This window comes from Pempheris klunzingeri, chromosome 8 (assembly GCF_042242105.1).
Source record: "Pempheris klunzingeri isolate RE-2024b chromosome 8, fPemKlu1.hap1, whole genome shotgun sequence".
Lineage (NCBI taxonomy): Eukaryota > Metazoa > Chordata > Actinopteri > Acropomatiformes > Pempheridae > Pempheris > Pempheris klunzingeri.
Genome location: NC_092019.1, coordinates 12,320,751 through 12,348,115, shown reverse-complemented (window position 1 = coordinate 12,348,115; position 27,365 = coordinate 12,320,751). Strand labels below are relative to the sequence as shown.

General features: G+C 40.5%; 1 protein-coding gene across 1 annotated transcript in view; it reads left to right on the top strand.

Moving 5' to 3' along the window:
* col14a1a (collagen, type XIV, alpha 1a) overlaps positions 1-27,365 on the top strand; it is a 128,767-nt gene that overhangs the window by 1,705 nt on the left and 99,697 nt on the right. Inside the window, exons 2-5 of the mRNA XM_070834822.1 lie at positions 2,951-3,066; positions 13,915-14,031; positions 18,850-18,993; positions 20,552-20,647. Coding sequence (XP_070690923.1) covers positions 2,951-3,066; positions 13,915-14,031; positions 18,850-18,993; positions 20,552-20,647 — 473 coding nt within the window. The remainder of the gene's footprint in view (positions 1-2,950; positions 3,067-13,914; positions 14,032-18,849; positions 18,994-20,551; positions 20,648-27,365) is intronic.

The window sequence follows — 27,365 nt, the reverse complement described above, 5'->3', positions numbered from 1 at the left end:
TCAGCCTGATGGAAGAAAGCACTGATGCTGACCACCCCACTGTAATGCACGGTTCAGCCAAGATTAAGGGAATAGTGTGGCATTTTGGGAAATTCGCCTTTTCGCCTTCTTATTGACAGTCAGGTGATAAAACTGAAACCAACAGTTAGGGGGAAATGGCTAGCCAGCTCACATAACCCCGCATAAAACCACAGAAAGCCTTGCTTTTCTGTGCAGATTTAAAAATAAGACACAACATGTAACAATATGTGACCTTTAAAAGTGTTCTTTTTTTTTTTTTTTTACTCTTAAATGGAGCCAGGTTTGCTGTTTCAGTCTGTTTTCAGTTTTAATGCTAAACTAAGCTATTCGCCTCCTGGCTACCACTGGACCAGTAGTTATTGATCTTCTCAACTAAATCTCAGTAAGACAGTAAATAAGCATATTTCCCAAAATGCCCTTTTAATTTCAGATTCTCAGCTACCTTATTAAATCTGCTTATATGATTTGTTGATGAACATCTTGTACAACTTATAGATAGATAGATAGATAGATAGATCTCAGATTGTCTCAGGAATAGGTCTTATTTTAAGGTTGTGGCTTTACAACAGATTGTTGATTTAACTTTGTGTCATTGCGCCTTTAACACCAGAGCTCGCAGCGCAGCAGGGCATGGCCACAGACACCTGCTCCGAGCGCACCGAGCCATTTTCAGCCGGACTTTTTCCTGCAAGTCAAACACGCAATAAACGAGTTCCTGTAACGACCATGTGGCCCCTTTAAAGCCGGTCCCCACGACAAGTCCCGTCGTGATCGCGGAGGCGCACATGAAGGGGCCCCGAGGGGCTGAAGCCGGATTGAAACCTGCAGGTTGGCAGCGGAGGCTTTTGCGCAGCGGCACTGGACCGCGTCTCTCTCTCTCTCTCTCTCTCTCTCTCTCTCTCTCTCTCTCTCTCTCTCTCTCTCACTCTCTCTCTCACTCTGAGATGAAGCAGGGCGAAGGAAAGGGTTGGGACAGGGAGGAATAGCTGGAGGGAGGGATGGCTGAATAACGAGGAGAGAAACACCCACTCCGGACTGACCGAACTGAATCCGGAGGGAAGGAGTGAGAGAAAGAAAAAGAGGGAGAGAAAGAGTAAGAAGAAAGAGGAGCCCATTGGGAGGCAGCAACGGCAGTCTTTGGTATTCAGAGGATTTCCTTTGGGGATAAAAGGACGCTTTGATTTGATGACTGGAGAGGTACGAAAGGCGATTTCATTCATTGTGCGTGCGTGCGTGTGAATGAGGCTGTCTCAGGTGTGCGGCTCTGGAGCGACTGGACTCAACGACTTCATTTGAATAAATCTGATCAGTTTGACCCAAATCTGGCTGAGAAACTTAATTTAAACCAGTCAGATGCACTTTGAGATGATCACTGAGGACTCATCTTGACTATACGGGCAGTGAATCAAACTTGTGCAGTCTCACAGACAGGTGGAGAGATTATTAAAAAAAAAAAAAAAAAAGATTTTATTTGGCTAAAGACAGTTTCCCCAGAATAAAATAAGTTGCCTGTTTTTTTTCCCCTCAGCCTGTAAAAATATTTGCTCTTTGAAAACACAGTCTATGTCAACGGGAGTGCCTGGGTCTTGTACTGTGATGAACTGCATTTGAGTGTGTGTGCAAACTGGATTCAACAAATAGCCTTTTAAAAAAAGAAACACGCACATTAAGCATGTAGCCTGCTTTAATTTTAAAGGGAACTGCGCCTTTACTCTGCTCTTCATTAACCAATTAACCAGCTCCAAAGTTGCCCTTTGGATAGGAAAGAGGACATTATTCAAACTGACGAGACGAGAGAAACTTTTTGGCTTAAAGTGGTTCAGATTTGGCTGTAATGTTCGTTTATATTTAAGCATTAGGATCACAAGAGCAGCGAGAGAGATATTTTTGAATGAGCCGCCCTCTAAGACTGTCTAATTTAGTGAGATTAACTCTCATTTGTGAGTGTATACTTGCATTAGTTATTTGTGTGTTAGAGAGAGACTAATAGAGAATGATTTCTCTCTAATTTTCCTTCTTCATGTCCTGAGGCTAATCCATAGAAGAAAAAAAAAAACTCATTTCTGGAGTATTTTACGCTGATTAATATGCATTGTCATTTTCCTGGCCTTTTGACACTGTCTGAATTGAAGAAGCCGGCCGTTCTGTCAACACCAAAGATACAGCAGAGAAGCATGAAACAACTTTTCCTGCAAATGCTGTTTTATTCATTGGACTGTCAGCATTTGTGTGTGTGTGTGTGTGTGTGTTTCCCCAGGAGAGAGAGGATAACATGTCTGTCTGTGTCCGTCCTCAGTGTGTGATAATGAGTGGCAGACAGCAGAGGAGGTGAAGAGGTGGAGAAGGAGGGAGAGGGAATGTGGAGCGGAGGGTGCAGGGAACTCAGAGTGAAGGCAGGAGATGAGACAGGGAGAAGGAGAGAGGAGCTGTCGTGTTTGCCGTTGTGGTCGGACAATGGCGCTCGTGAAATGTTCCCCCTCCAGAGTGTCAATCAAACAGCTCTCTCCCCGTCTGTCTATCACTCTGTCTGTCCTCCATCCCTTTTTCTGTCAGCTCTTTTGTTCATTTCCTCACTTCTCCTCTCTTCCCTCAAACAAAGTCCTCCACTGTTTCGCCCTGGGCCTGCTCTATGTAGGCGTGAGGCTCGACCGCTGCTCTGCGGTCAGTCTAGACTGTCACACTGCTGCTCTGTAATTGTATCAAAGTGGATATTGGACAGGAGTGACTGATTCCAGATCAGCCTCTTTGGGGCCGTGGAGGAAAGGTCTTCTTGACCCACAGAGCCTCTCTGCAGCTGAGCAGCATTCATGGTGTTTCTGGCACTGAAATCCCCCTTTCTTTGTGTCTCTAACTGACTTTCTATATTTCTTTTCCCCCACTTTGCCTTTTTTTTTTTTTGCTCGACATAATCTTCCCTCTCTCTGTGCAGGTCTAGACTGCTGGTTGTGAGGATGTTGTCAACGGGGCAGATTAGGTGGTGTTTGTGGGCTCCACTGGTGCTACTGGTCCTATTATCCCATTTCCCCAGTAAAGCACAGGGTCAAGGTAAGTACTGCTCCCCCTTCTCACCCAGCCATCCCACATCCACCCCCTTCTTCTCTTTACCCTTCAAAGCGAGCTCCTAGCCCCCTTTTCACCCCATCCAAGTTTGCTTTTCAGCTTTACTCCACTTCCCACCTTGGCCATCCAACCTCTTCCCATGTTTCCCCTCCATCAATCTTCTCTCATTGTTTCCCTCAAGCCCACCCTCACCTCTCTCCCCCTATCCCTCTCCCTTCCCTCACCTGACCTACCTCTCTGTGTCTCCCCCCCCCCAGCCCCTTTGCCACATTGTTCCTCCCTCTGCCGTCTCTCTGTTTGATGTGCAGGCACAGTCCAATCAGATTACATCACGCTCATCATCGCATCTCCTCCGTATCATCGTGCCATTTCACCCTGGCAGCATGGCAACGTTTGCAACCCCGCTGCCACGCTCCAGAGGGGTTTTAATAAATGTGTTGTAACGGTGCGCTTCAAGCTGTGATGATTTGCTGCGCAATGTGCTGCACAATATACAACGCTCCAGTGTGCTCTGCAATCAACCTCACCTCAGCAAACCTGATTTAATCACACTGAGACGCATCTCAACATGGGCTGTTGTCTGTTTTGTGCAATGTTTTTGCTCGCGGATGTTAAAAAATCTGGATGCACACTTAACAAGAAACACGCACATTTGAGTTCCAGTTGAACAAACTGTATGTTAATATGTCATTGTGTGGCATTATTAGCATATCATGTGTTGAAATGTAACAACAAATGTGTGTTTTTCTGAATGGGACTCACTCTTCCTGCTTCTCCTCCCTACGAGCTGTTAAAACAGTAACTTTCTTTATTGGCTTCAGAGCTAAAGCTAAACTAGCCAGTAATCCTTTCTTATCATGCGATCAAGAGCAGCAGGTCAAGTGATTTAGTGACGGATGCTTTTATTTCATCTACATCTGTACGATGTTCTCATGATGAAATTCAGCTTGTTCTATCAAACAGATCCAAGAGAACTTCTCTAAATCATGATCCTAAATGTATGTGTGCAACTGTGTGTGTTGTGCATGACTTCATAGGAGAGTGTATTTTCAATTGGCAGACAATGAATTGCTGAGGGACAGACCTAATGTAGTTATCTGGATAGAGATCGTATGAAAACAACCCCAAGGGACTTTTAAACATTTAGCTGACCCTACTTTGTGTGTGTGTGTGTGTGTGTGTGTGTGTGTGTGTAGCTCACATTCTTTCCAGGATGTGGAGTTAGAGGAGCAGAGAAGCAGCAGGTCTTGTTTAAAGGAACACTACACATAGAAATCAAATAAAAATTAATTTTCTCTCTCCGAAGTTGGTCAAAATCAATAATCGGCACATGACACAGTCATCTTATTGATCCATTTCTACAGCTAAATTAGAAATGAAATTCTAATCCTAAAAATAAGGTATTTTATTATAGTGGTCCTTTAGAGGTTAGTTTTTATTTGAGGTAAATTTTTACTTTAAATGCTGAATGGTTCGGTGTTCAGTGTTCTGCTTTGTGATTATTTAGCAGTGGAAGTCCTTTCTAAACAGTGACTGCTTTGAAATGAAAGTGGCAGTTTTCTATTTTCTTCTGTCCTTCCCTCATTTACTTCCCTCATTTAGTTCTCACTCTTTCCTTTTCTTTCTTCAGTGTTCTCTCTCTCCATCCTTCTCACTCTGTTCCTCTTCATTTATTTTTCTCATCACTGTTTCCCCCTCCTCTCCTTTTCTCCCTGTACATTTTATTCCCGTTTTCATCTGCAGTTCTCTGGGTCGTGTTTTTCATTGCAGGCAGACACAAACGAGAGGTGAGACATAAGTGTGACACCATAAATTAGGCTGGGATTTGATCCCAGTGAATCACAGCAGAACATGGACGACCTCCCAGACACCATGGGAGCGTGCCCTGCTCAATCCCTTCATTAGGGAACATGTGATAGCCATTAATTTTTGACCAGTCTGTCCCCTGTAAGCTGCAACATCTGGTCAGAGGGGATTTGAGCCTGAGGATTAGTGTGTGTTCTACCCATGGAGGATGTTTGTATATACAACGCAAATGTCTGGATATCATCAGGAACTCCCACTGCCAGAGAGTGGGTCAGTCCCAGAAGGCTTTTTTCTCTGCAACAAATGACTACAGTAGTAAATAATCTGGCATTCACAACTAACAACTTACATTTAAGATCATGTAATTCCAAGGATATCACTTAATTGGTGCATAATCCTAAGAAAATACATTACAAATGTTGCACAAACCTTTTGTCATTGAGTTGTAAAACATTTTCTGTCAGATATTATTGGAGAAGTTACACATTAAAATCTGAAGTGCAGTTTTGTGAAACTACCAAAATTACTTACTGCAGTGCTGTGATAATGTAAATTTGATAGTTTGCAACACTGTCTCCGTCAAATATACATTTATATACAAACTGACTTTGATAAAAAATATGTTGAGAAGGAAATGCCACTGATATTTGCACTGATTGAATATGCAACACTGTTATTTTACCACTGGAAATGTGACTCTCTTCAGTCAACAGTCAGCGTGTCATCCCTTTCTATAGCAGATGCTATAGAGAAAACCAATTCATTTAATCAAATGTAAACAAACATTTACATGTTATGTCGACAAACGAGACACAAGAATCTACTGCCATGCTAGCAGCACTGTATGTCTGCACACAGCGGTGCTTTGACTGAAATGCTAACATTAGCGTGCTAACATGCTCAGGAGTGACAGTCTGATGTTTTGCACTTAATATTTACCAGGTTCACCACTGTAGCTCAGCAGCTGAGGCTGAAGGGAATGTTGTGTCATTAGTTTTGTTCATAAACTGCCTGACAAATTAACATTTCTGTTGAGGAAAAGTCAGATGATCAACACAGTCATTATAGTTTATCAAGGAAAACAGATTTCATTGCAGTCACTCAAGTAGCTGTCCAGAAATATCACTTGAAACCAAAAATGTCAATCTAATGATAGCACCAGAAGTCAGAAAATCACCGTAAACATTCAGTATAATTCTAAGGAGACAATGAACATCTGTACAAAATAGTTTTTGAGATATTTCAGTGTGGTATTTCATAGTGGGATATTTCAAAGTGGTGGACTGACCAACAGAGACAGTGAGACACACATTGACATCCATAGCGACTCGCCCCTAGCATGGGAAAAACAAAACGTATTCTCTGCAGTATTGTATTTCCTACAAATCCTCTTTGCTAATTCAAATTTGCTGTGCTGTAAATGAATGGATTCTTTTAGGGGACAGGATTTGGACACAATATACAGTCTGTACTGCATATGAGTCACTGTTACTGTTAGTGTTCCCACTGCAGAAACTGAGCAGTGTGCATGTTTGTTTGTTCTCTGGCTGTTACTTTGGCCTTGAAAAGAATTGAAAAAGGAAATGTAAATTATGCTCTCTGCTCAGTCCTCAGAGGGCGCAAGGAGTGACCTGCTACTTTGTGAAGCTGTTTCAAATTCACAGGAAGTCACAAAGTCACAGGAGCAGGATAGATGGAGGAAAGATGCTTGATGGTAGAAGTTTGCCACCATTAAATGTGAACCCTAACCTAATTTTTCAGAAAAAGAGTTGTCATGCCTTATTGTTTATAAAAGTTATTTTTATAGTCAGATCTGTCCCCTGGATGGGTCATTATAAAGATGCTAAATGTGTGTGGGCTGCAGTGTGTGTGTGTGTGTGTGTGTGTGTGTGTGCGTGCTTACTGTATGCATAGTTAATTATTGTAATTGATTTTGTTGATTGGCTGACAGGCTGGGTCAATACCGCACTACAGGACACATCACAATAGATTATGTCCTCAAGAACACATTTACAAAGATATTGCACTTTTGTGTTTGTGTGTGTGTATAGACACGTTGTGTGTGTGTGTGTGTGTGTGTGGTTAGAGGGCAGCCTGGTGAATTAGTATGAGTGAAAGTGTTGGCCAATAATTTCAGTAATAATGAACAGGGAGAGAAGCCAATGATGAGAAATCATTTATTCATAAACAAAAGAGCGGATGAGATGGAACAACCTGTTTTGAATTTAAAAGCTGCTAAATTATCCGAACCCAGACCGCTGTCACCTCACCACTCTGCTGCTGTTGATGGTAATCCAGCTTGTCATAATCATCAGCCACTTTGGACTAAATGGAGCATTGAATCGTTGGCAATGTGATGTGCAGGAGGCTCTCTAATTTTGCCCTGTTGTTATCGTCAGAGCATGTAGATAATGTTCTGTGATTGTAAATAAACAAAATTAATTTTAATTAATGGGAACCTGAGATAACGATGATTTATTTTGGAAATACGAGGCTTTGGCAAGGATTGATACAGGGACAAATGTATGATACAATTTATAATATCACTCTGGATATCCAGTTCACTCTACATCCAACAGGCATGCACTTAACAAATTACACAGTATGGGTGCCACAGTGTAGGTAGTGATCGTGTGTGTCAGGTGAAGTAGTTGCAGTCTGAAAAGCATGAAATAGGCTATGAGCGTTTTGGAACATGGACGAGCTTCCCAAAATCACAGAGTGGAATTGCGTGCAGAGCCGGAGGTGGCTCAGGGTTGAACAGATATTGTAGTAGTACAAGGTTGTGAATTGGCTTCATGGGTCCTGGTTTTGTTGAAATAACAGAGAAAAACTAAAATAAGAAAAAAAAGACAATGACAGTTCTTTTAAACTCAAGTTGTTGCTGCAGTTTTCTGGAATCACGTAACCTGAGTTCATAACATATGAGGTGAACTACAGGTCTTCCATCTATAGTCCTATAAGTTAAAAGAAAATCCCTTGTCTAAGTGAACTAAATAGAAAATAAATGCATTTTGAACCTATTGGCTGTTTGGTCACTTTCTCCAGATCAGGCTTTAAAGGACAATTTCTTTATTTATTCATTCGTCTAGCAACTGCAAGAAAACCATTCCTAATCTTTTTTTTTGTTCTGAATATTATTTCTATTGGTTTGGATAAAACTGTGTGTTTATCATAATAACTGCTGAGATCTGTGAACACGGCACCTTTGCAACAACAAAGCAAAGTCAGTCTTTGCAAAAAACTACAGGCAAGATGTAAAGTGAGATTATCTTAAACCTGCTATGACTGAAATCACCAAACCATTAAGCTAAAATGAAAAACTAAAAGGCGCTGTGGAATTGAAGGAAACTGCAGAGACTGGTGATAATTCCCTGTGGGCTCATGACTGCTTTTACAAATTGTCCTTTAATTTAGAATTAATATAAAAATAGCTCTACAATTGGACCTTTAAAGACTTTATATTTAGGTAAAACCAAAAGTGAGCACACAAAAAATGTCTGTAATAGTCCTTTATTGCGCAGCAAAAACTGTGCATGAGCAAAGTGAGTACAGTGGGTGAAATTTGATTGAATCAGTGTTGCAGCTGAATAATAGTCTAGAATAAGAACATAGTTCTCATAAACTAGATTTCAAATTACTCAGTAAAGACTATATGCAATTCCTAATGCCTTGTCATTATATATTTTGCAGTATTAGATTCGCAGACTTGATTCTTCATTCGTGTTTAAAGCCAATCATTTCATATTATTAATAACTCTGCAGCATCAGGCGTACTGTTGCTGGACCTTTGTCATCATGCTAATAATAATCCAATGGTTAATGTCGTCAAATGGCAGTTTGCTTAGGTTAAGGGACCAAAGCTACTGGGTTAAGTTCAGAAAACAGATCGTGGTTGTGGTTAAAGTAACTACTTCAGGTAGTGAAGTTACATTAGATATGTGACGCGGTTTATGTCAGTTACAATAAGTCAACGTTGGCTTTTGGTTTCACTTTGGACACAAACCCTGGTCTCCCCCTGTGTTTTTTTATACTACGTCACCTTACTTCCTCCTTTGCTTTGCTTCCATCATTGTTACTATGGCGTCATCACCTAAATATGGGTTGTTCCACCTCACCAATAGATGATAACGGCCTACTAAGCCAATTAGAGTGTGGAGTAGGGCCATATTACCTGATATCTAGGCTCCCCATGACAAATGATAGCCGTCATAACACAGGCTGATAACACTCGAATCAGCTGGCAGAATGAACCTTTTTCACTGTTGGGTGGCAGTCAAACAGAATATTATGGCTTCCTTCACCAAACTGCACATGGTGACGGATCATCCAAAAGACTCTTAATATTCAGCCAGTCCTTAAGGCACACACACACAAACACACACCATGCACTCATAATGCAACACAGAGATAAGTGTTGAGGAAAAAGGCATCACTTGCACAGGTAAAGTGATGAAAGAGAGAAAAAAGGTGCTAAGCCACTAAAGGAGCATAGTAGATGGGTGCAGGAGAGGAGAAGATAGGATAAAAGAGCAGATGAGAAGACGAGGGACGAGGAGGAGAGGGAGAAGAGAGTTTAAACCCAAGGATGAGAAAAAGAGATGTGATAAAAGGGTGAAGTGTTCCATGAGAGAAGCAGAGGAGATAAAAAGCAGAGAGGTGGAAAGATAAAGCCAGAGTGGATTTGGGTTAAGTGCTATCCTGGTGAGCAGAGTAGTTCTTGTACCGACAAAGACGCCGGCCACATCAAACGACGGGTGCTGCAGCGCTAGATAGGCACTAAACACACACACACACACACACACACACACACACACACACACACACACACACACACACTTATACACACTTCCCCCATCTCCCTCATGTACAGTACAGTAGCTATCTTGTGGTGACAGTGCAAGCCAGCAGTTGTCATCCATAAATCCTGCGTATTAGTGAAGCTACCGTAGCCTCACTGTGGAGTCGGTTCAGGGGTAATCTGGAGACAGGAGGAGGAAAACAGGGAATTAAAGGATGAAAAAAATGATGTGGAAAAGGAAGTGGAGGAGAGAAGATGACTGAAACCAAGAGGAGGCGGAGGGAGAATCAAAGTATGGTGGAAAGAACGAGGAGAAAAGTGGAAAAGAGAAGACAAAGTGAAGGAGACAATGGGAGGAGAAAATGGATGAGAAGAAGAGGATGGGGAGATGCAAAAAATTATGGGAAGGAGAGGATGTGGGAAGTGAGAAAGGGGCAACTGGCAAGGAATGGAGAGATTGAGAGAAGCCAGAAATCCTGGAGGAGATTATAGGAAGACAAAACAGAGGCAAAAGTTGAATGTGAGTTGAATAGAGAGATTGTGGAGCAAGGAAAGAGGAAGAAAGAAGGAAAAGTGAGCGAAAGGGAGGAAAACTGAGAGAGGGGAAAGTATGGGAGAGTAGCAGAATGAAAGGAAGCCAACATGGAGCAGGACGGTGAGCCAAATGGGAAGAGGAAGCTTGCAGAAGACGCTGAAACGGAGACAAGGGACGAGGGGAGGGATGGTGAGAGGAGATGAAGTGTAGCAGAGGATTGGACAGCGTGCATTTACTCATCTACCAGGACTCCCTGCTAGCTTTCACCGCTGCTAATCCTGGATAGAGTCATTTCTTCTCAAACTGGGGCATCAAACTGTGCCTGCATTGCTCTAACCCAGATAACTCCAGTTCATACTGGGCCTCCAGTTAAAAGACTTTTCTAGTTCAGACTCCCCACAGTTGGGAGATTACTCAAGTTCATACTTCAAATTAGACCCTTTTTTAAAAGCATCTTTGAATTAAGATTGAACTGCACAGGACGAGAACATGCTGAATCTAGTTTTTGAAGGGATTCTTATAATTTTATGGCGCTGGGGTGCTTTTTTTTTTTCTTCAATGAGGCTTCAGTGACTCAGACTATTTACTAGAGCTAAATTCTGTTGCTAAGCAGTAGTCGCCAAAGTTCTGCCAAATGGCTGGAGTTGCGTTTACTACCTGGCAAGAGGCTCGTGCAGGGAGCTGTTGAGGGCTCGCTGATTCCAGTGGTGTAACTCTTCCAAATAAATGGCTCTGGTTTGTGTGATATACTGTTGCGCTATACATGAGTATGAGCTCTGTAAGGAAAGTAACACCATCTAGCCAGGGTTTCTACAATATTCACGCAAAGTATCTTATTGTGAGATCCATCTAATGTGTCTCACAAAAGCTTCTTGGCAGTTTTAGAGAGAGAGTGTGAAACGTTGAGCTCTTGGATGATATTTATGGCTGTACTGTGGTAAACAAGAACAGACGTGGTGGTTTGTGAAGGGTAATTTATATCAGAGACCCTCATGTTCTGTCAGCATCCGCAGCTATTGGAGCTATTATGTCCATATTCATTAATCATAGTTGCTGTCTCTGTAATAGACTCCAACTTACAGACCTTGACATGCATTCATAGAAAAAAGAGGGTCATAGTTGGCTCATTCATTTTTTACATAGGTTTTTATTATAATGCAGTGGGTGTATGGATGAGTGTGTTCATTGACATGCAAAGCAAAGAACAAGGTATTGAAAGCAATTTCCACTTGGTTATTAGTACCCCGTCTGCCAACTCAATTCTTCTACTATCAAGCACACATTAAATGATACCAGAGTAATAATCTACCAGCTCTGGCACAGACTTAAATTATTCATAGATCCGTATTGTGTGGTGTAATTATACCATTTCATCCTGTGCATTCTGAGTATTTGATAGGTGGCGTGGTGATTACATAAGAAAAGGAGTGAGCAAAATGTAAAACTGTGAAGTGCTGCGCCGTGTCTCTACAAAAACGATCAAACAGCATCATCAAGATCTGGTGATGAAAAGTTCAAGAGGTTGTCCTTGTTTGACAACTTGGGACTGGATTCTGTGCTTATGGTTTTTGTTAACAGTTGGGACCTGACTGTTGAATTTGTGAGGTAACGCCATGCCTAAAATTTGAAGGATGTTTGGCAGGAAAGTCATGGCTGAAATAATTTTTTGGAAAGAGATGAGCTTATTTAACTATTCTCTTTAACTTGATAACTGATTTTAGTCGGGAAAAATATTACATCTGTATAATTCAATTATGTATATACTTGATTATACACAGTCCAGCATATTTATTATACAAACAGTAAATGCAGTTTTTTGACCTAACTTGATTAATTTTGTCCAAACCATGAGTGGAACAAGCCTAAAAATTTATTGTGTCGCTCACCTAACACACCGGCTGTTAAAGGGACCGTCTCAAACTGGCATTTCTAACTTTTCCTACAAAATAACAATACAATAATGCGATGTGGAAGGTACGGTGCTCTCTGATTACGGGCTGAATGGGATTTTCCATTGAGAAAGATGGAGTCTGTTCTCATCCGCGATTGAAAATCCTACACAATACCGCTCAGGTTTGTCAACATCATATCACCCATTTTTTTCTCTACAGTTTCTCAGTAATGACTAATGCACTGTCTTTACATGTCAGCACTCTCTAAACATTCACCTCATGCCACTAAAAGAAAGATCAGCATCAATTTCTGTAGGTTGTCGGATCACTAATGTGTGTCAGCACTTAAGGTGACGGGTCCTTTAAAGTTTATTACAGCTTAAAGGGATTTTTTGGCAAGTTTGGCAACTTCAGAGTTGTACTTCATTAGTATTATTCCCCAGATACTTCCAGGCACAGAGCAGTTGGAGGTTATCCTGTGGTTCTTTGTTTATATAGATTGATGCAAATTTAGCTCCCGACTGAAATGCATCTGGAGAGGAAAAGTAATTGTTTTTGTGTCCCAGAATTCACTTGATTCTGCTAATTACAGAACTGTGAAATTGTCATGTAAATTTGAGTCAGAAAAAACTTAAAAATTCCATTTCTAAGAGCATGAATGAGGCTCTAAATGTAAAAAAAAAAAAAAGAAACTGTGATTCATTTAAGATGTATGTTTCATTAACAAAGTACTAAACAAAATCAATATATCTGCGTGTTTCGTGTTAAGTGACATGTTTTTAAAGAGTGCTGACAGGTAACTTTACATTGGCAGTGTCATCCATAAACTGGATGACTGTCTTCTCATTTATAGAAACTCTGTAGAAACATATTAGAAACTTTGTACGTGGACTAACATACTGCAAAACGGTGAAATGGTGATATGTGTCGCAGACATAAAGGTTATGTCAATGACTTTTGCTCCTGAGGTGAATCTGTAGTATTTCATAATACTACATGTCTGTGTTGCTGCAGTCAATTTTTGTCTTTAATCTCTCTGTCTGTAGATGAAAAACAGTCAAATTCTCCTCTTTACCACCTTTTAATTCAACAAAATATGCTGTCAAAGTGTGATTGTGAGAAGCAATAGACAGCGCACACACATGCACACACAGGCATGCACGCACGCACGCACACACACACACACACACACACACACACACACACACACACTCATGCAGAGAATAGCTGCTGTCAACATTTTTAACAGGCCACTGCAGATCTGTTTTCATTGACAGAGTGGCTGGAAGGCATAGTGAGCTACTGAGGATGCTACTAAACCAATCTCTCTCTATGATATTGTACAGATCAGAAATATACAATTTACTCACACATTGGCACAGTTTTTTTTTACCTTCTTTATCTTCACTGGTTTGCTCATAGAGAATTTGACTGGAAATACTTTCTTCATAATCTGTTCCTTTTCTAAGCCTTTTTCATGCCGTTTTGAGCTGAGTTGCATGTCATGCTGACCAGCTTTATGTGTTGCCCTCATGGATACAGGAACTTCAGAACTGAAATTCACTCAGCCCTCTCTTTGTCCGTCTGTCCATCCATTTATTCATTTCCTCTTTGAGTCTTTTCTTTTTTGGTGGCAGATTTTGTGGTATTTCTGGGTTTACCTGCTGGCATGTTGTCATGTTAACACATGTTGACTGGTGGCTGGGAACTTTTTAATTAGTATCCTTTTCATTCATCAACATATTATTTATTTCCAGTCATTCCTTATTGAAGCTGAAGTGTGGTTAATTGCTTTTCAGTTCCAGCTCCGAGGAGGTTGCGTTTCAAGGTGCTGAGCTCAAGCAAACTCCTTGTTTCATGGAAGGAGCCCAAAGGAGACTTTGACAGCTATCTGTTCCTCTACAACAGTATACCAGGTAGGACCATTTTGCTGTATAGACACACGTGCAGGCACAGGCACACACACACACACGCAGAAAGTACTTCTATGCCAGGGAGAAGTGGGACTTAACTTTGAAATTTTGGGGGAAGGATCCCATTATTTTCTGTCTGTCAGGAAGGATTATGTAATTTACTTCTTATCAAAAAGCTGCTTTGAAGGGATCACACTCTTGAGAGATGTGGAGGACTCAAAGTTTGTCCCGCACCTCTGCCAAGTTTGAGACAAAGTAGTGTTTCTGCTCGTACGTGGAGCCTGTCAGCAGATTTGAAAATGGGGCTGATAGGTACACTGGAGGACTGAAATCCAGGACAGCTGAAAGACAACGGCAGCCACTGTAGTAATTCATTCAGCATTAAACTGCACTATCACTGTGTGGAGTTGTGGGCATGATGGACGCCTGACATCCTGCTTTTATCCTGCATCTGTCAGTAGTCGATGATTGTACAGACACAGGGCATGACCTCGTCTCTTTCTGGGCACGCACCCCAATTACCATTGATGTCTCCTTCATCATGTAATCACAGTGAAGCTATCTCCACAACCATACATCTTCATCCCATCAATTCCTTAACTATTGCTGCACCGCCGTCTGCACTTGTTCTGTATTAATGCTATGCTGAACACTGCAGACAATTCTTTCGCAGCCGTTGTAAAAATGAATGAGTAGGACTGAATAAGCACTCTGTAACATAAAACTTGTTTCTTGCAAACAACCCTTTGCGAGAAACGCCTCGTCTGACAATTTCTTACTGCCTTCGACAGCTGAAAAGAGAACAAAAACTAAAATTTATGGCCACATCCGCTCAGGGAAGAGTGCAGCAGTAGCTCACTGGCATTGAATAAATGCAGTAAAAATTGGACTTTCACGGTGTCCTTATTGTGTCTGTAAACTACAGGGTTAATAAAGCTTTCTTTGATAATATGGAGGCATGAGGACACATGTACCTGTCCTGTGTCCTGACGTGCTGTCTTTTCTGTCTATTAGTCTGTCTGAGTCAGTTGAGGTGAACAGCACTCATGGTAAAGCTTGTTAACACTGGCTGGAGTTCTTTTGTTGGGAATAAAACACCATTTTAGATCACAAAAGGAGCTGCCAGACTGGCAGCTAACCTTTCAGCTCAACGTAATATCCTTTTACTCTTTGGAGCTTTTCTAAAGAGGAGCAGCTAAAGTACAACTGGATAAAGATTCAGATTTTAGGTCAAAGATGACAAGAATGCCTAACAGGGTTGTTTCTTAATGCTCATATTGTTTAAAACACTGCCCCCTGTCAAATTTGTTCCCATTATCAGCTTGTATCCTGGTTGATAATGTTGCCCATATGTCATATTACATCAAAATGTGTTTAACTTTAGCCTGTGCTTCTCTGACCAGTGTCTTTAGTCCCTATTCTATGATTATGCTAAACTAAAATAAGCACTTATTGGAAGTCTATTCAATAGCCTGCCAACAATTCTGAAATTCAAATAGTGTGGGTTGTGTCTGTGTGTGCTTGCATATCTATGTGTTATTTATCATTGCCAGATGTCTATATTTACTCTCTCAAATCTCAGCAGATATGAAGCCAAATCCAGCAGGAAAAAGTTAAGTTTTTACTGTATGCAACTGCAACTTATCGTTACACTGCTGCTGAAACCAATTAGAGGAATAGTTTGGATATTGGAAAGTATGTTTTCTATTCAAGAATTGGAAGGTATAAGAAGTTGTTGTCTCTGAGGAATAAAATAGGTTTTGTATTTATGGCAGCAGTATAGGGGAATGTGCATATTTACTGCGGCACTAAAGCATTAGATAGAAGAAGCACATTAGTGTTTTGTGCAGTCGATGCCATGCAATTTAGTTCACCGTGATAAAACATTTTAACCATATGCCATGACAGCAGGGTTAAGTGGGGATCACTGGGGGATTCACTTAAGCTTGTTTAACGTTAGTAGTAGCTGTAGTCAACCACTAATTATGGATGGGTCTAGAAATAGCAAAAAATTGTGCTCTTAACAGTTAACCACAGGTGTTTTTATAAAACCAACCACTCAGTCCTCATCTCTTAATTTTTTCTCATGTAAAACCAAAAATACTATTCAGTACTAATGCGTTTGGTCTCAAAACACTTCTTAGGAAGCATAAATCTAACCTTTATGTTGCTGTGGTCCAAAGAAGTTTTCTAAGGTGGAGTCTTCTTCACCCTAGTATGGTGCACCAGCCATAATGAGCTCATTCCAGCCCCCTGACGCCGGAGGACTGAAAACACCAACTGGTATTTGATCGTTGGTGAGAACTGCACTTGTAGTGGCATTTTTTTAACCCCCAAAAACAGCCACAAAGGGCAACAATGAGCCCATTCCACTTTAATGAGCGCCACAAAGGTGAAATTTATTGTTTATTGGAAGTGTTGTTTTGGTTTTACAAGGGAAAAAACCTGAAGGATGAGAACTAACCAGTTGTTTTGGCAAATGTACATCTGTTTAAATGCCCCACCTCCATTAAAGAGCAGCAGAACGGGTGCTTTGAGGGTCACTACCGGCTGCTAATGCTAATGTTACCTGTAAACTGATGCTAAAGAATGCTAACGCTACAGCTGTAGCAGGTCCCAGGAATTAAATAGTATTGAGCTAATGGACCACTAGAAGGATGGTGTAAAAGCATTTAGAGATCATCCCAGTAAAAAATATCAGGAGACTGGTTAATGTTATGAGGTTGAGGTACACAGGTTTTTGTCATCTCTCAGTATGACTGTAGTTATTGTTTAACTGATCAGATTAGTGAAGCCGCATTGCGGCCTTTGTCTAATTTTAACCTGAATTGTGCTGTTTTATTTTTGCTGTTGCCTAAAATGATTTTTTGGGCCAATATAAAGAAAAAACTACATGGCTGTGTGTGCTCTCTAATGATTGTACCAGGCCTGTTTTGCATTTGTGATTAAGCATTCTTATTAAGCAAAATGCCATGAAATCCCTGCCAACATTTTCTATTTATTCTGGTTTAAAATTAATATGACACCAGTTTCAAAAACAAGTCAAGCGTCAGTTGTTTATGTAATTTTCCAAAACCTTTTTAATTAAACTTAATATGGAGAGATGATGATTTTAATGAGTTTTCCACAGTTGAGTCATGCTACAACCTGCAAGCTGTTTTGGATATCACTAAAATAAATCTGATTCATAAAACTTTTAACCAAATTAGGAATAAAGAACAGAAATTTAAGGACTAATAGAGCATTTTGGTAACCATGCTGATGTGTTTCCACGTCCAGAGTCAGATGAAAAGATCAATGCCCCTCTACTATCTGTGTTTTAATTATGGATCCAGGGCCTGGAGGCGACAAGCTTAGCATTAAAACTGAAAGCACGGGAAACAACTTGCCTGACTCTGTCTAAAGATCACGACTGAAGATCACAAATTAAGTTTTATCTAATCTGTTTAATCTGTGCACAAACAGAAATGTAAAAATGGTGATTAGTGGTTTTAAGGGGAGTTTCTACAGCTTCTTGGCCTGGTGCAATGACTTGGAGATGCTGCAAGTGTGAAGCGAATTCTGTGCCAAGAAATAGCATGTAAGTCCTTCTAAAATGACAAATGGTATAGTTTGCATCTCTCTTTGAGTACATGTTATACAAATAACATACAACCTTTATTACTGAGTTTTGTTGAGGTGCTGGTATTCGTGCTCTTGATCTTTGGTGAGAGTCCAGCTAAGTGTTTCCCCTTGTTTCCAGTCTTTATGCTAAGCTAATTGCTTGTTGGCTCTACTGACATGACAGTAGTACTGATCTGCTCATCTAGTTCTTTCCATTAAAACATTAAACAGATCATTGTAGGTGAACTCTTTGATTCCTTACTGTTGTCACTGAATAAATCCAATTCGGTGATGAGAAATCTATGCAGGTAAGGAAAGGACTGTAAAAAGTTTAAAGAAGGGTGTTTAACCCTGGGAAAACTAAAACATGCACTCTCAGTGCAACAGATGCTTTCTGGTGACCCAGTTGATGCATGCTATTCACCTGATGCCTGCATATTTGGTTGATTAACAATAGTTACGGTGCCCGGTGCAGGCTAAGGTTGCAGTTTTAGGTGTGAAAACTGATCCATGCTGTTACCTCACCTGACCAGCTGTTCCCTTCAAAGGGATTTATCTTCCTTCCCCTAAAGGCATCATTAGTCATCACTCTGCAGGCTCAGGGGACAGAGGAGCTGAGGAGGCACACACACACACACACATACACACACCTTACTGATGGCCAGATTGATTCCCGGGGTCAAAACTGAAATGGGGTGATAATGTGACCTGTTGGCCTGATAGGGATTAACTGCTAAGGAGAGGACACAAGCACGCACACGCTTGCTTCTTTATGAGGACCAACAATTTACTTTAGGAACAATGTGTATTTTCCTTACTTAAAACTAACCTTTGTCCCAACCTTCACCCACTAGCCCTAAAAAAGCAAAAAAAAAAAATTAAATAAATAAATACATGTCTTGGTTTTGGAGTTTCTGCCTTCTTATGTTTTCTTTCTGTGAGGATATGTATGCTCCTCACAAAGACACGCGCACACAAACAAACCCAGTATAAAATGAAATATTTCGACCTTGAACGCAATGTTTGCTCGCCTTCAAAATGGAGAATGTTGATCAGTTCCATGATGAATTAACTTCACATTGGCTCCAACATGGGAATGCTAATATTTTGCCTCCAAGCAACTGAATACAGCAACAAGAAATGAAAACCACTGAATCAAAATATCTGAATCTAACCTTTGCCCCTCTGCCCTCTTCTCTCTCTCTCTCTCTCTGTCAGGTGGTCAGCAGAGGGAGATCATAGTATCTAAATCGGACACTAAGGTGTTGATAACAGACTACAACCCCTCTAAGGACTACACTGTCAGTGTCATCGCTGTCAGTGGGAGTGAGCAGAGCCGACCACTTCAAGGCAGACACAAAGGTGCGTTCATGCATTTTACTTTTATGCTTCTATTCTCCCACATCCTCTGTTCTGCTCCATCGTACTTTACTTTTTGACTCTTCTGTATGCTACACAACACTACCATACCCTCTGCTCATGTTTCCTGTCATTTCCTTTCCTTTTCTCTTGTTTCCTCCTGTTTTTCCCCATCTCCTCTCCTTTCCTTTCCTTTCCTTTCCTACCTTATTCTCTGCTTCCTCTCCTTATTTGACCTCCTGTTTCCCTTTCTCTCCTGCCATTAAAGAAGGATATCATTAGGATTTTAATGATAACAGTGATGAAACGAAATGTGCTGAATCATATGTACACAAAGCATTAAAAGTAAAAGTACTCATAGTGCAGTAAATTTGTCCTCGTCAGTGTTTATATCTGCTTATATCTTGCTATTACTTATAACATTACTGCTGCATCAATGTGTTGTGTTTGTTGTTGTTGGACTTTGTTTTACATTTTGCTCTCCACCCCACTTACAAAGCTTGGTGCCTGCTATTCTGACATCGTCTATGATATAATCCAGGAACATAGATAAGAATTGTTTATAACCAATGCTAACTGTGTCCTCAGTTAATGATGACAGACTTTTTTTTTTTGTTTTAAAGCGATAACGATGAGTATAACCTTGACTTGACGAGGTCGAGACAGTCGCGTTGTTAAGCTGCGCCCCATTCAAAGTTTGATGTCGGAATTTTTTAGCAGAGATCTCCCATTTCCGACCTTGAAGTCGAGGTAGATTGTTTTGCCTTGAGGTTGCAAGTAAATCCGACTCTGAGTGCTGGTCCATTGTACTTTTTGTGGACGGAGTGTCTCAACTTTCCGAGTTGTCAGGAACGCCTCATTAGCATGACATTAACTTTACGTTAACGTCAAGTGCAGCAGCCGCTCTACTCAAAGGGAAAAACACCATCAGGTGTTCAATGTGTAAGTTTTTAAGGAGGCTGCTGGTGTTACGACCTTTACGGCCAACTAGCTTTTTTACGTTTGTTGCATTTAGCTGCATTTTCATTTAATATTAGCGAAGTTAGCGCATACTTTAGAACGTTCTACGCCGTCACCCGTAACAACTGGAGAGCATAGAATGTGACGTAACACGCACATAGGTAACGTCATAAGTAATCGCCTGACGCCAGTAGTTACGCCATCTTTAGGGGATGTAAGTAGTGTGAAAAAGCCCGCAATTACTAACGAGTTAACATTATACAAATACCGATAGCAGCATTTTTTGTCCAGAAACTTGTCAATATTTCAATAATGACAAATCAATTAAGTGCCGATTCTTGATACCCATCCCTAGCTGTCGCTCTGTCCTCTCAGTAGACTAAAGCTACACTCAACTTTGTCCTGATGTGCTTTACTCTCTTTACCAAATTCTTTGCTCTATTTTAATCAGTTCTCTACTGCAGTCCCCAAGGATCAATGCACATGTTTTCCTTATCAGCATATAAAGACCCTGAAAGAGAAGGAATTGTCTAAACCAACATTTTTTCTTACTTCTGTGGGATTCTGCTAACTTGTGATTTACCTGGTTCATCCACTGCAGCTGAAAGAGGTGAGAGTGACGGAGGAGACAAGACCGATCCCCAGAGGCTGACCGATTCAGTTGTACCTCCTGAGAATGCCAACGAGATCTCTGGAGGTAGGACAAATGCACACAAACACTGTTTCCAGGAGAGGAGGCTGTGCACAAATCCTGTGCTCACACAAGCGTATAAATAAAAGGAATTGTGCTGAGGAGGACTGTGCTTAAACAGTCCTCCAGTCAGTTGCCATAGTGATGTTTGGAGGTAGGAAAAACAGCAGCAAGTGCTGTCTTTAACACCAGCACCATAGATCAGAGAACCCAAAAAACATGGGCCTGCTGTCTGTCCATGTCCAGTTGGATGTGACTGTGAAGTGTTTCCCCCATGCCGAGTCTGTGTGCAACCGGTTAACAGCAAAATCCACCTTTTAAAGCAATACCCAGATGGACGTGTGCCTGGTGGTTTACTTACCCACCATGTGAGAGTTAAGGCGCCCAAACCGTCTATCTATCAATGGTGAATCATTCACAGTGGTGCTTTATGGAAACTCTATAGCATATGCAATGCTGAGTGATATTAGGTGACTGTGGCCGCTGATATTAGGCACTGAGTGATCCGCAATGTTCACTTGTGTCTGTGTGGTTCCTGTTAATTTGAGCTCTCCTCTCCAGCAAGACCGTGTGGCTTTCTGTCTGTTTGTTATCGAAACCAAGGTGTTCTTTCAGTTGGCAGTATTAATGTCTTCATATTTAAATGCCTAATATTTCAACCAATATTGAAATATGAGCGAAGAAAGGAATGTACCGTACCATTTCCATCCCTACTGTATGTCTCTGCTTACATAGAAACTGTTGATTTCTTTACCATAACTGTGTGCTCAGTGGGGGAGTCTTCGTCTATGGAAATAATTGATCTGTTGTAGTGCGATGTTGTGTGTGTGCTTAGGTGCGTATTAGAGAAAGATGAAGCTGGTAATTTGCAGACTCAGACATGAACCATGCTTGTGGCTGAATTTGAGACGCTCTAACTGCTGCTGAAGTGCAAATGTGATTGTTTTTAAAAGGTTTAAAAGTGACTGTGTGGAATTTTTCACCATTGCTATCGAGCCTAAAGTCACTACACTAACAGAATTTCATTGCTTGGTGGTGGACGGTGCTTATTATTAAAGCACCAGCTTTCTCCTGGCTGGTTTATTTGTGTTTTTGTGTGCGGAGTGATTGTTTATCACGGGGCACTAAAAGAATATATTCAGGAAATTGCGATTATTGAATATGGTTTAAAGAAGTCCAGCCTCCAATTATCTGCATACTGTGGCATCATTTTTATGGATTATAACCCTTATATATTATTTGCGCAATAAAATTTCTCTGTAATGCTATATGTGCATTTCATATTTGCTGATGCAGCAACAAAGGAACACTCACACATAAAAAGAGAGAGGGAGAGAGAGCAATTAACCACGTTATAAAGCTTATTTATGGACACTTTGCATCCGTGAATACATAATTGGCTCTTGGGTGGAGATGAAAACATCGACAGTAAACGCACACAAATTTCATATTGACTTGAATCTGTGGTAGCAACTATAGTGCCCTTACCACGATGTATTAACCAGCATATCAAGCTACGGACAAATATTGGATTCACAATAAATAATGTGTGATTTTCGTACATATGTGCGCCCACAGTTATACAAAAAGATGTTTAGATTCTTCATGTAACGAACTTTCACGCACTATACAATCATCATAAAAGGTATTAAAGCAAGAGCTGAAACATAAAAAAACTAAAACAAAACTTTTATGAAAAAAAATATAATAAGCCTTGTTGTTTTACCAGTGATGAAAGTTTTTCAATGGCTTTGTTTTCAGTTTCCAGTGACTGATTTTGTGGCTCATCCTGGCAATTAAAATGAGACAATGCAGTAAAATCTGTACATTATAAATTGTATGATTACTTTTTGTTTGCGTTGCTCAGCCATAGAGAACAACAAGGTGACATGCTGTGACTTTTTCTGGTAAAATTCACAGCTGTCCCTCTGGTCCAATACATCTGGTTATGAAATTACGAAAAATCTTTTATGTGAGCTCGCGTCGGTGAACCTGCCTGCTGTGGACTTATTCACAAAATAGAAACTTTAACCACCACTGAACCCAGACTGAAACTGGAACTGCAACTTTGTTCAAACAGAAACTAATAAAAAACCGTTGGACTGTAATGACTCTCTCTCTCTCAAACACACACACACACACACACACACACACAGGTTCAGATCTTTGATGTTCTTTTCTTCTTTGTTTCTCTCTTGCGCTCCTCCTCCCCTCCTTCCTGTCAGCGAGCAGATTAAAAGCTGGATTTCCTTCAGTCTGCTGTTATCACAACCACTCACCATTCACTGCAGCAGAGGTGACCTTGATTGGTGTTCTGCCTCGTACCTGTTGGGGATTATGATAATATCCTGCTGTGCTTCAATAGAATTTGTGAATGCACTCTGTGTGTGTGTGCATGTGTGTGTGAGCTATGTTGGCAGCTTTGTGTACTGTAGTGATGATGATAATATCTCACTGTGGATCAACAGAAGGTGCTCTTGTATATTGTACTATAACGAGAGACTCTTTTTCTCTTCCTCACTATCGTGCTCTGCATGTGTATTTATGTTCTACAGTAATAATACCAATGTGCTCCAGAGGAGACGGCGTTGTATCGAGTCTCCCTCTGTGTGTGTGTGTGTGTGTGTGTGTGTGTGTGTGTGCGCGCATTAGCAATGCTAACCCAGTCCATCACTGCTTTGTTCCACGGGAGTAATCAGCTCTCTTTTATGTCAGGGTGGGTTGTTTACAAAACCTTTCATTAACAGCTGGCTCATACTCTCATTACCTCTCTGATGTGTGTGTGTGGTTGTGTTGCAGACATCAGACAAGTCACTTATGTTTCCTCACTAGCCTACCTTTTACATGTGTGGGTCACACCTTAGCAATAGGAAATTGCAGTCTTTTCAGTTTCAAGCTGTTTTATCATAATGACAAATTCATTTTGGATGGGATGTAAGTAAAAACTAACACAAAAAACTGTAATAATGAATGTTTTGCATCACAACTTGGCATGCCAAGGTAAAAAAAAATGAAGAAAATTTAGAAGAGAAAGAAAAATATGCAGAAAACCTAAGCTTGTTAACTTTGGCTGCTTATATCAAAAGCATCCTGACGAGTGTGTGTGCTTGTGTGTGTGCATGGGTGTTTGTGAGCATCTAAGCGGGGAGGTTTGAAGTTCCTCGGATATGTTTTAAAGTAGAGGGCAGAGGGCCATTAGCTAAAGGAAGTGTCATGAAGCTTCCTCCGCACTCTGTGAAATAACCACCTTAGCCACCCACTTTTGTTCCAAAGATACTCGACAAATTACTGAGCTGTATCTTGCAGAGCGTAAGCGCAGGCTGCTCTGAACTAAATACAGACTGTCCATTCCAGGAGCTTTAGATGAAACAAATTTTCTGTCTGCTCTTGGGGTGGCATTGACTCAGTCTGGCTATGAGCAGACAGGAAGGGGTTTAAAAGGATATTTTACTTTGGTTTGCAGTTTGTAGTCCATCCAAATTTCCCATATTGATCTCAGTCATTTGTGGGTCTGTGCCCTAAAGGTCGATGATGCGAATCATCGGTCAGGGACTCTCAAGTCAAATCTCGGTCTGGAGAGAGGGCTGAAGCATTTTTTTTTACAGCCTCTAAATCAATCAGCGATCTGAGCACCGGATTGAGCTGCTCGGTGCTGGAAGATGTGAAGAGAATTCCTTTTCTCCTTGAATATCAGTTTCTCAGTCTAAGTGTCTGACTTTTTTTCTTCTTCTTCTTTTTGCTGTGTCACTGTCTGCAGAGAAAAGCAGGACAAATACCAAGGCGCTGATTTAAAAACCTGGACTACTGCACAGGATAGGAGTGACACTCAATTTATAGAAGACAAAAACTGCAAATCAAATTCATCTCAGAAACTTTTATGTCATATTGAGTCATTCACTGCTGTGCTATATCAATCCGTCAAATCTTGGAAGTTATTCCTCGTGTACGCTTTGTTAATGAGTAACATCAGAGAAACATAATTACTGTGAAACATAATTGCCTTATCTTTATCCCCGCCTAACCAACCCCCAGTAATTACTATGCTACATTTCCTTTTACAAGTTGAATTAAAGACTTAAATAAAGTGACATGTGTAGAGCTTTTTCCTTTACACTGTTCAAAGTGAAGACTTTTTTTTTCCCCCTATGAATCTGAAAACAGGAAGAGAGGCGGGAGACAGATGCATACTGGGTGAATCATAAAGCAGCAGAGACGGAGGCAGTGAGAAAACATCAATATCCCTTGTGAAATCTGTGTGTGAATCATTCATGGGTCTATAATGATATCTCAGCAGGTTAGCGACTAGAAAAGAGACATTGCTTCATTGAGAGCACTGTGTGTGTGTGTGTGCAGTTAGATTACACTAATCTCGTCTTAAATATTCAGTTTTTGTGAACTATGTCTGATACGACTAGTGTTTTGGCTGTGGGAATACAGGACAGAACTACTACAACTTATCCATCCGATCTCATTTCTCTTCCAAACACCTCACCCCTGAAAAAACACACACACACACACAAACTGTAGATTCACATTTATCTTAGAAATATTCATTTCTCAAGAAAACCCCTTATTTCAGGACACTGTTGTTAATCTGCTTTTGATGAAATCAGGGCAGATTTATTCTAAACTGGACAAACAAAGACTGGGCCTCATAACCAATGCATCATGAAAAAATAAAGATGGTAATGAATTTAAAAAACATTTTCAGCTACACTGCAGTGCCAGCAAAGTTTGTCATACCACTTTCCACTTGATTTCATCAGTTTGATCTCTGCCAACAAAAGACTCTCTCTTGGCTCCTTAATCAACTGGCCGCATTAAAAACAAAAAAAAAAACGGCATTTCAGTGTTTGACATTTAAACTTTAGTCTCACAGTCTACAGTGTCAAGACATCAACTTCTTTCCAGTTTGGACTGAGACATGGAGACGGAGCAAATACTGTGTAATGCTATTATACATGGGTCCCTGACGTCAGTTCATGAGGTTGCCATTTTTGTTCGCTTGATTCAGTGGTTCCATTTTGGTTAACCACCTTCAGAAACTTTCAAAAACGTAACTTATCAGTATAATTATCAGTTTCATACAATGTTTTTTAGCCATGCTGGAGTCATGGCTGCATGAGATGCTGATGTTGGTTGTTTGGTCCATTCTCCACTTTGTCCAGACTGAAATATCTCAGAAAATTTCAAATGAATTGCCTTGAAGTTTTGCACAAACGTCCATGGCGTTCAGATGATCAATCCTACTGACTTTGATCCTTGATTTTTCCACTCGTGCCTCCTTAATTTTGACATTTTCACAATTTTGTTAAATGTCTCGTCAATGACTACATGGACTTCTAATACATTTGGTACAGATATTCATGGTGCTCAGAGGATGAACCCATCCTTTTTCTCTAGCGGCACCATGAGATTCACTTTTGGTTTTGACAATAGAAATCCATGTAATTCATGGCAATCACTCTAATAGGGATTGAGGGGATTGAATTGGAGTCAGCAAACACCCATCTGAAGCATTTTTGTAACATTTTTGGCATATGAACGGTAATGACAGACAGCACATTATATCATCAGGGTTGGAGGACTTGGATTTGCATGTCATCCCTCTCTCTCTTTTTCTGTGCTGTTCTTCAGTATAAGCTGATTAATAATAGCGATATTTGGCAAAATAGCTTTTGCCCTTTACATATCTCCATTATCAACTGTGTTACCAGCCATTGCTGCTGGTTCAGATCCATATTTAATCCAAAATAAGTCTGTCAGGAATGGTGCAGCCAATGCCAATAAGTATTTGTGTTTTGCTTATCGAAGCAAGAACAAATCCATTACTGGTCCCTTGCGCAAGAGAGTAATATATTTTCTTTGGAAATTGGCCCTTAACAATGTTTCCTCAAAAAGAATTGCCATTATTTGGACAGCTGCGTGATGTTAGATCAGAGGGCATCTGTGTGTGTGTGTGTGTGTCCTGTAGGTGTGTCCATGAGTATTTTTTACAACGGGGGTCAGTAGCCTCCAGTAGTAAATCAAGATGGTTGTGGCCCTGCAGACCATAAAGATCTGACAGATAACTGCATGTTGAATCGACCACATAGACTGAAAAAAAACATTTGTTTGTAAAAGGAGCAAATTCCTGTTTTTCTACCACTGACAGTGAGTTATCAGCTGACCACGTTTGAAGAAGCTGTTCAGATTAGTTTCAGTATAACATTGATTTATGGAAAAATGACCAGATACTTGTAAACAAGCTGTACAGTGTTGGAGGAATGAGTGATATGGCCAGATTCTTTTGTCGCAGTATATGTAATTATATATCACTGTAACGGTACATATGACAATACAGTAATTGTTTCCTACATTCAATGAAGAAATGGTTATTATTATTATGAATGGTTATGATTATTTTCTTTTATTTGGAACTTCTATTCAAACAAAAACACCTACCTTACATGAGACAACACTTTAGTTAAAAAGAAAAGACTCCAAACGCTAAAAATAACATTATTTCAAAAGGAGAGCATTAAGGTTTCAAATCAGAACAATAGTTTCAAGTGTTACAAGTTTCAATGTTAAAAGTTGCAAACGAATACAAGCCCAATCTCGTGCCTCCTCCTCCTGCTCTGTGTTTACAATTTCGCTTTCCTCCTCCATGTCTGCCCAAATCACGTAACCTGGTCAGGCAGCTGGATTCACATGATCACACATAAATTCAGCCCTGATTTGC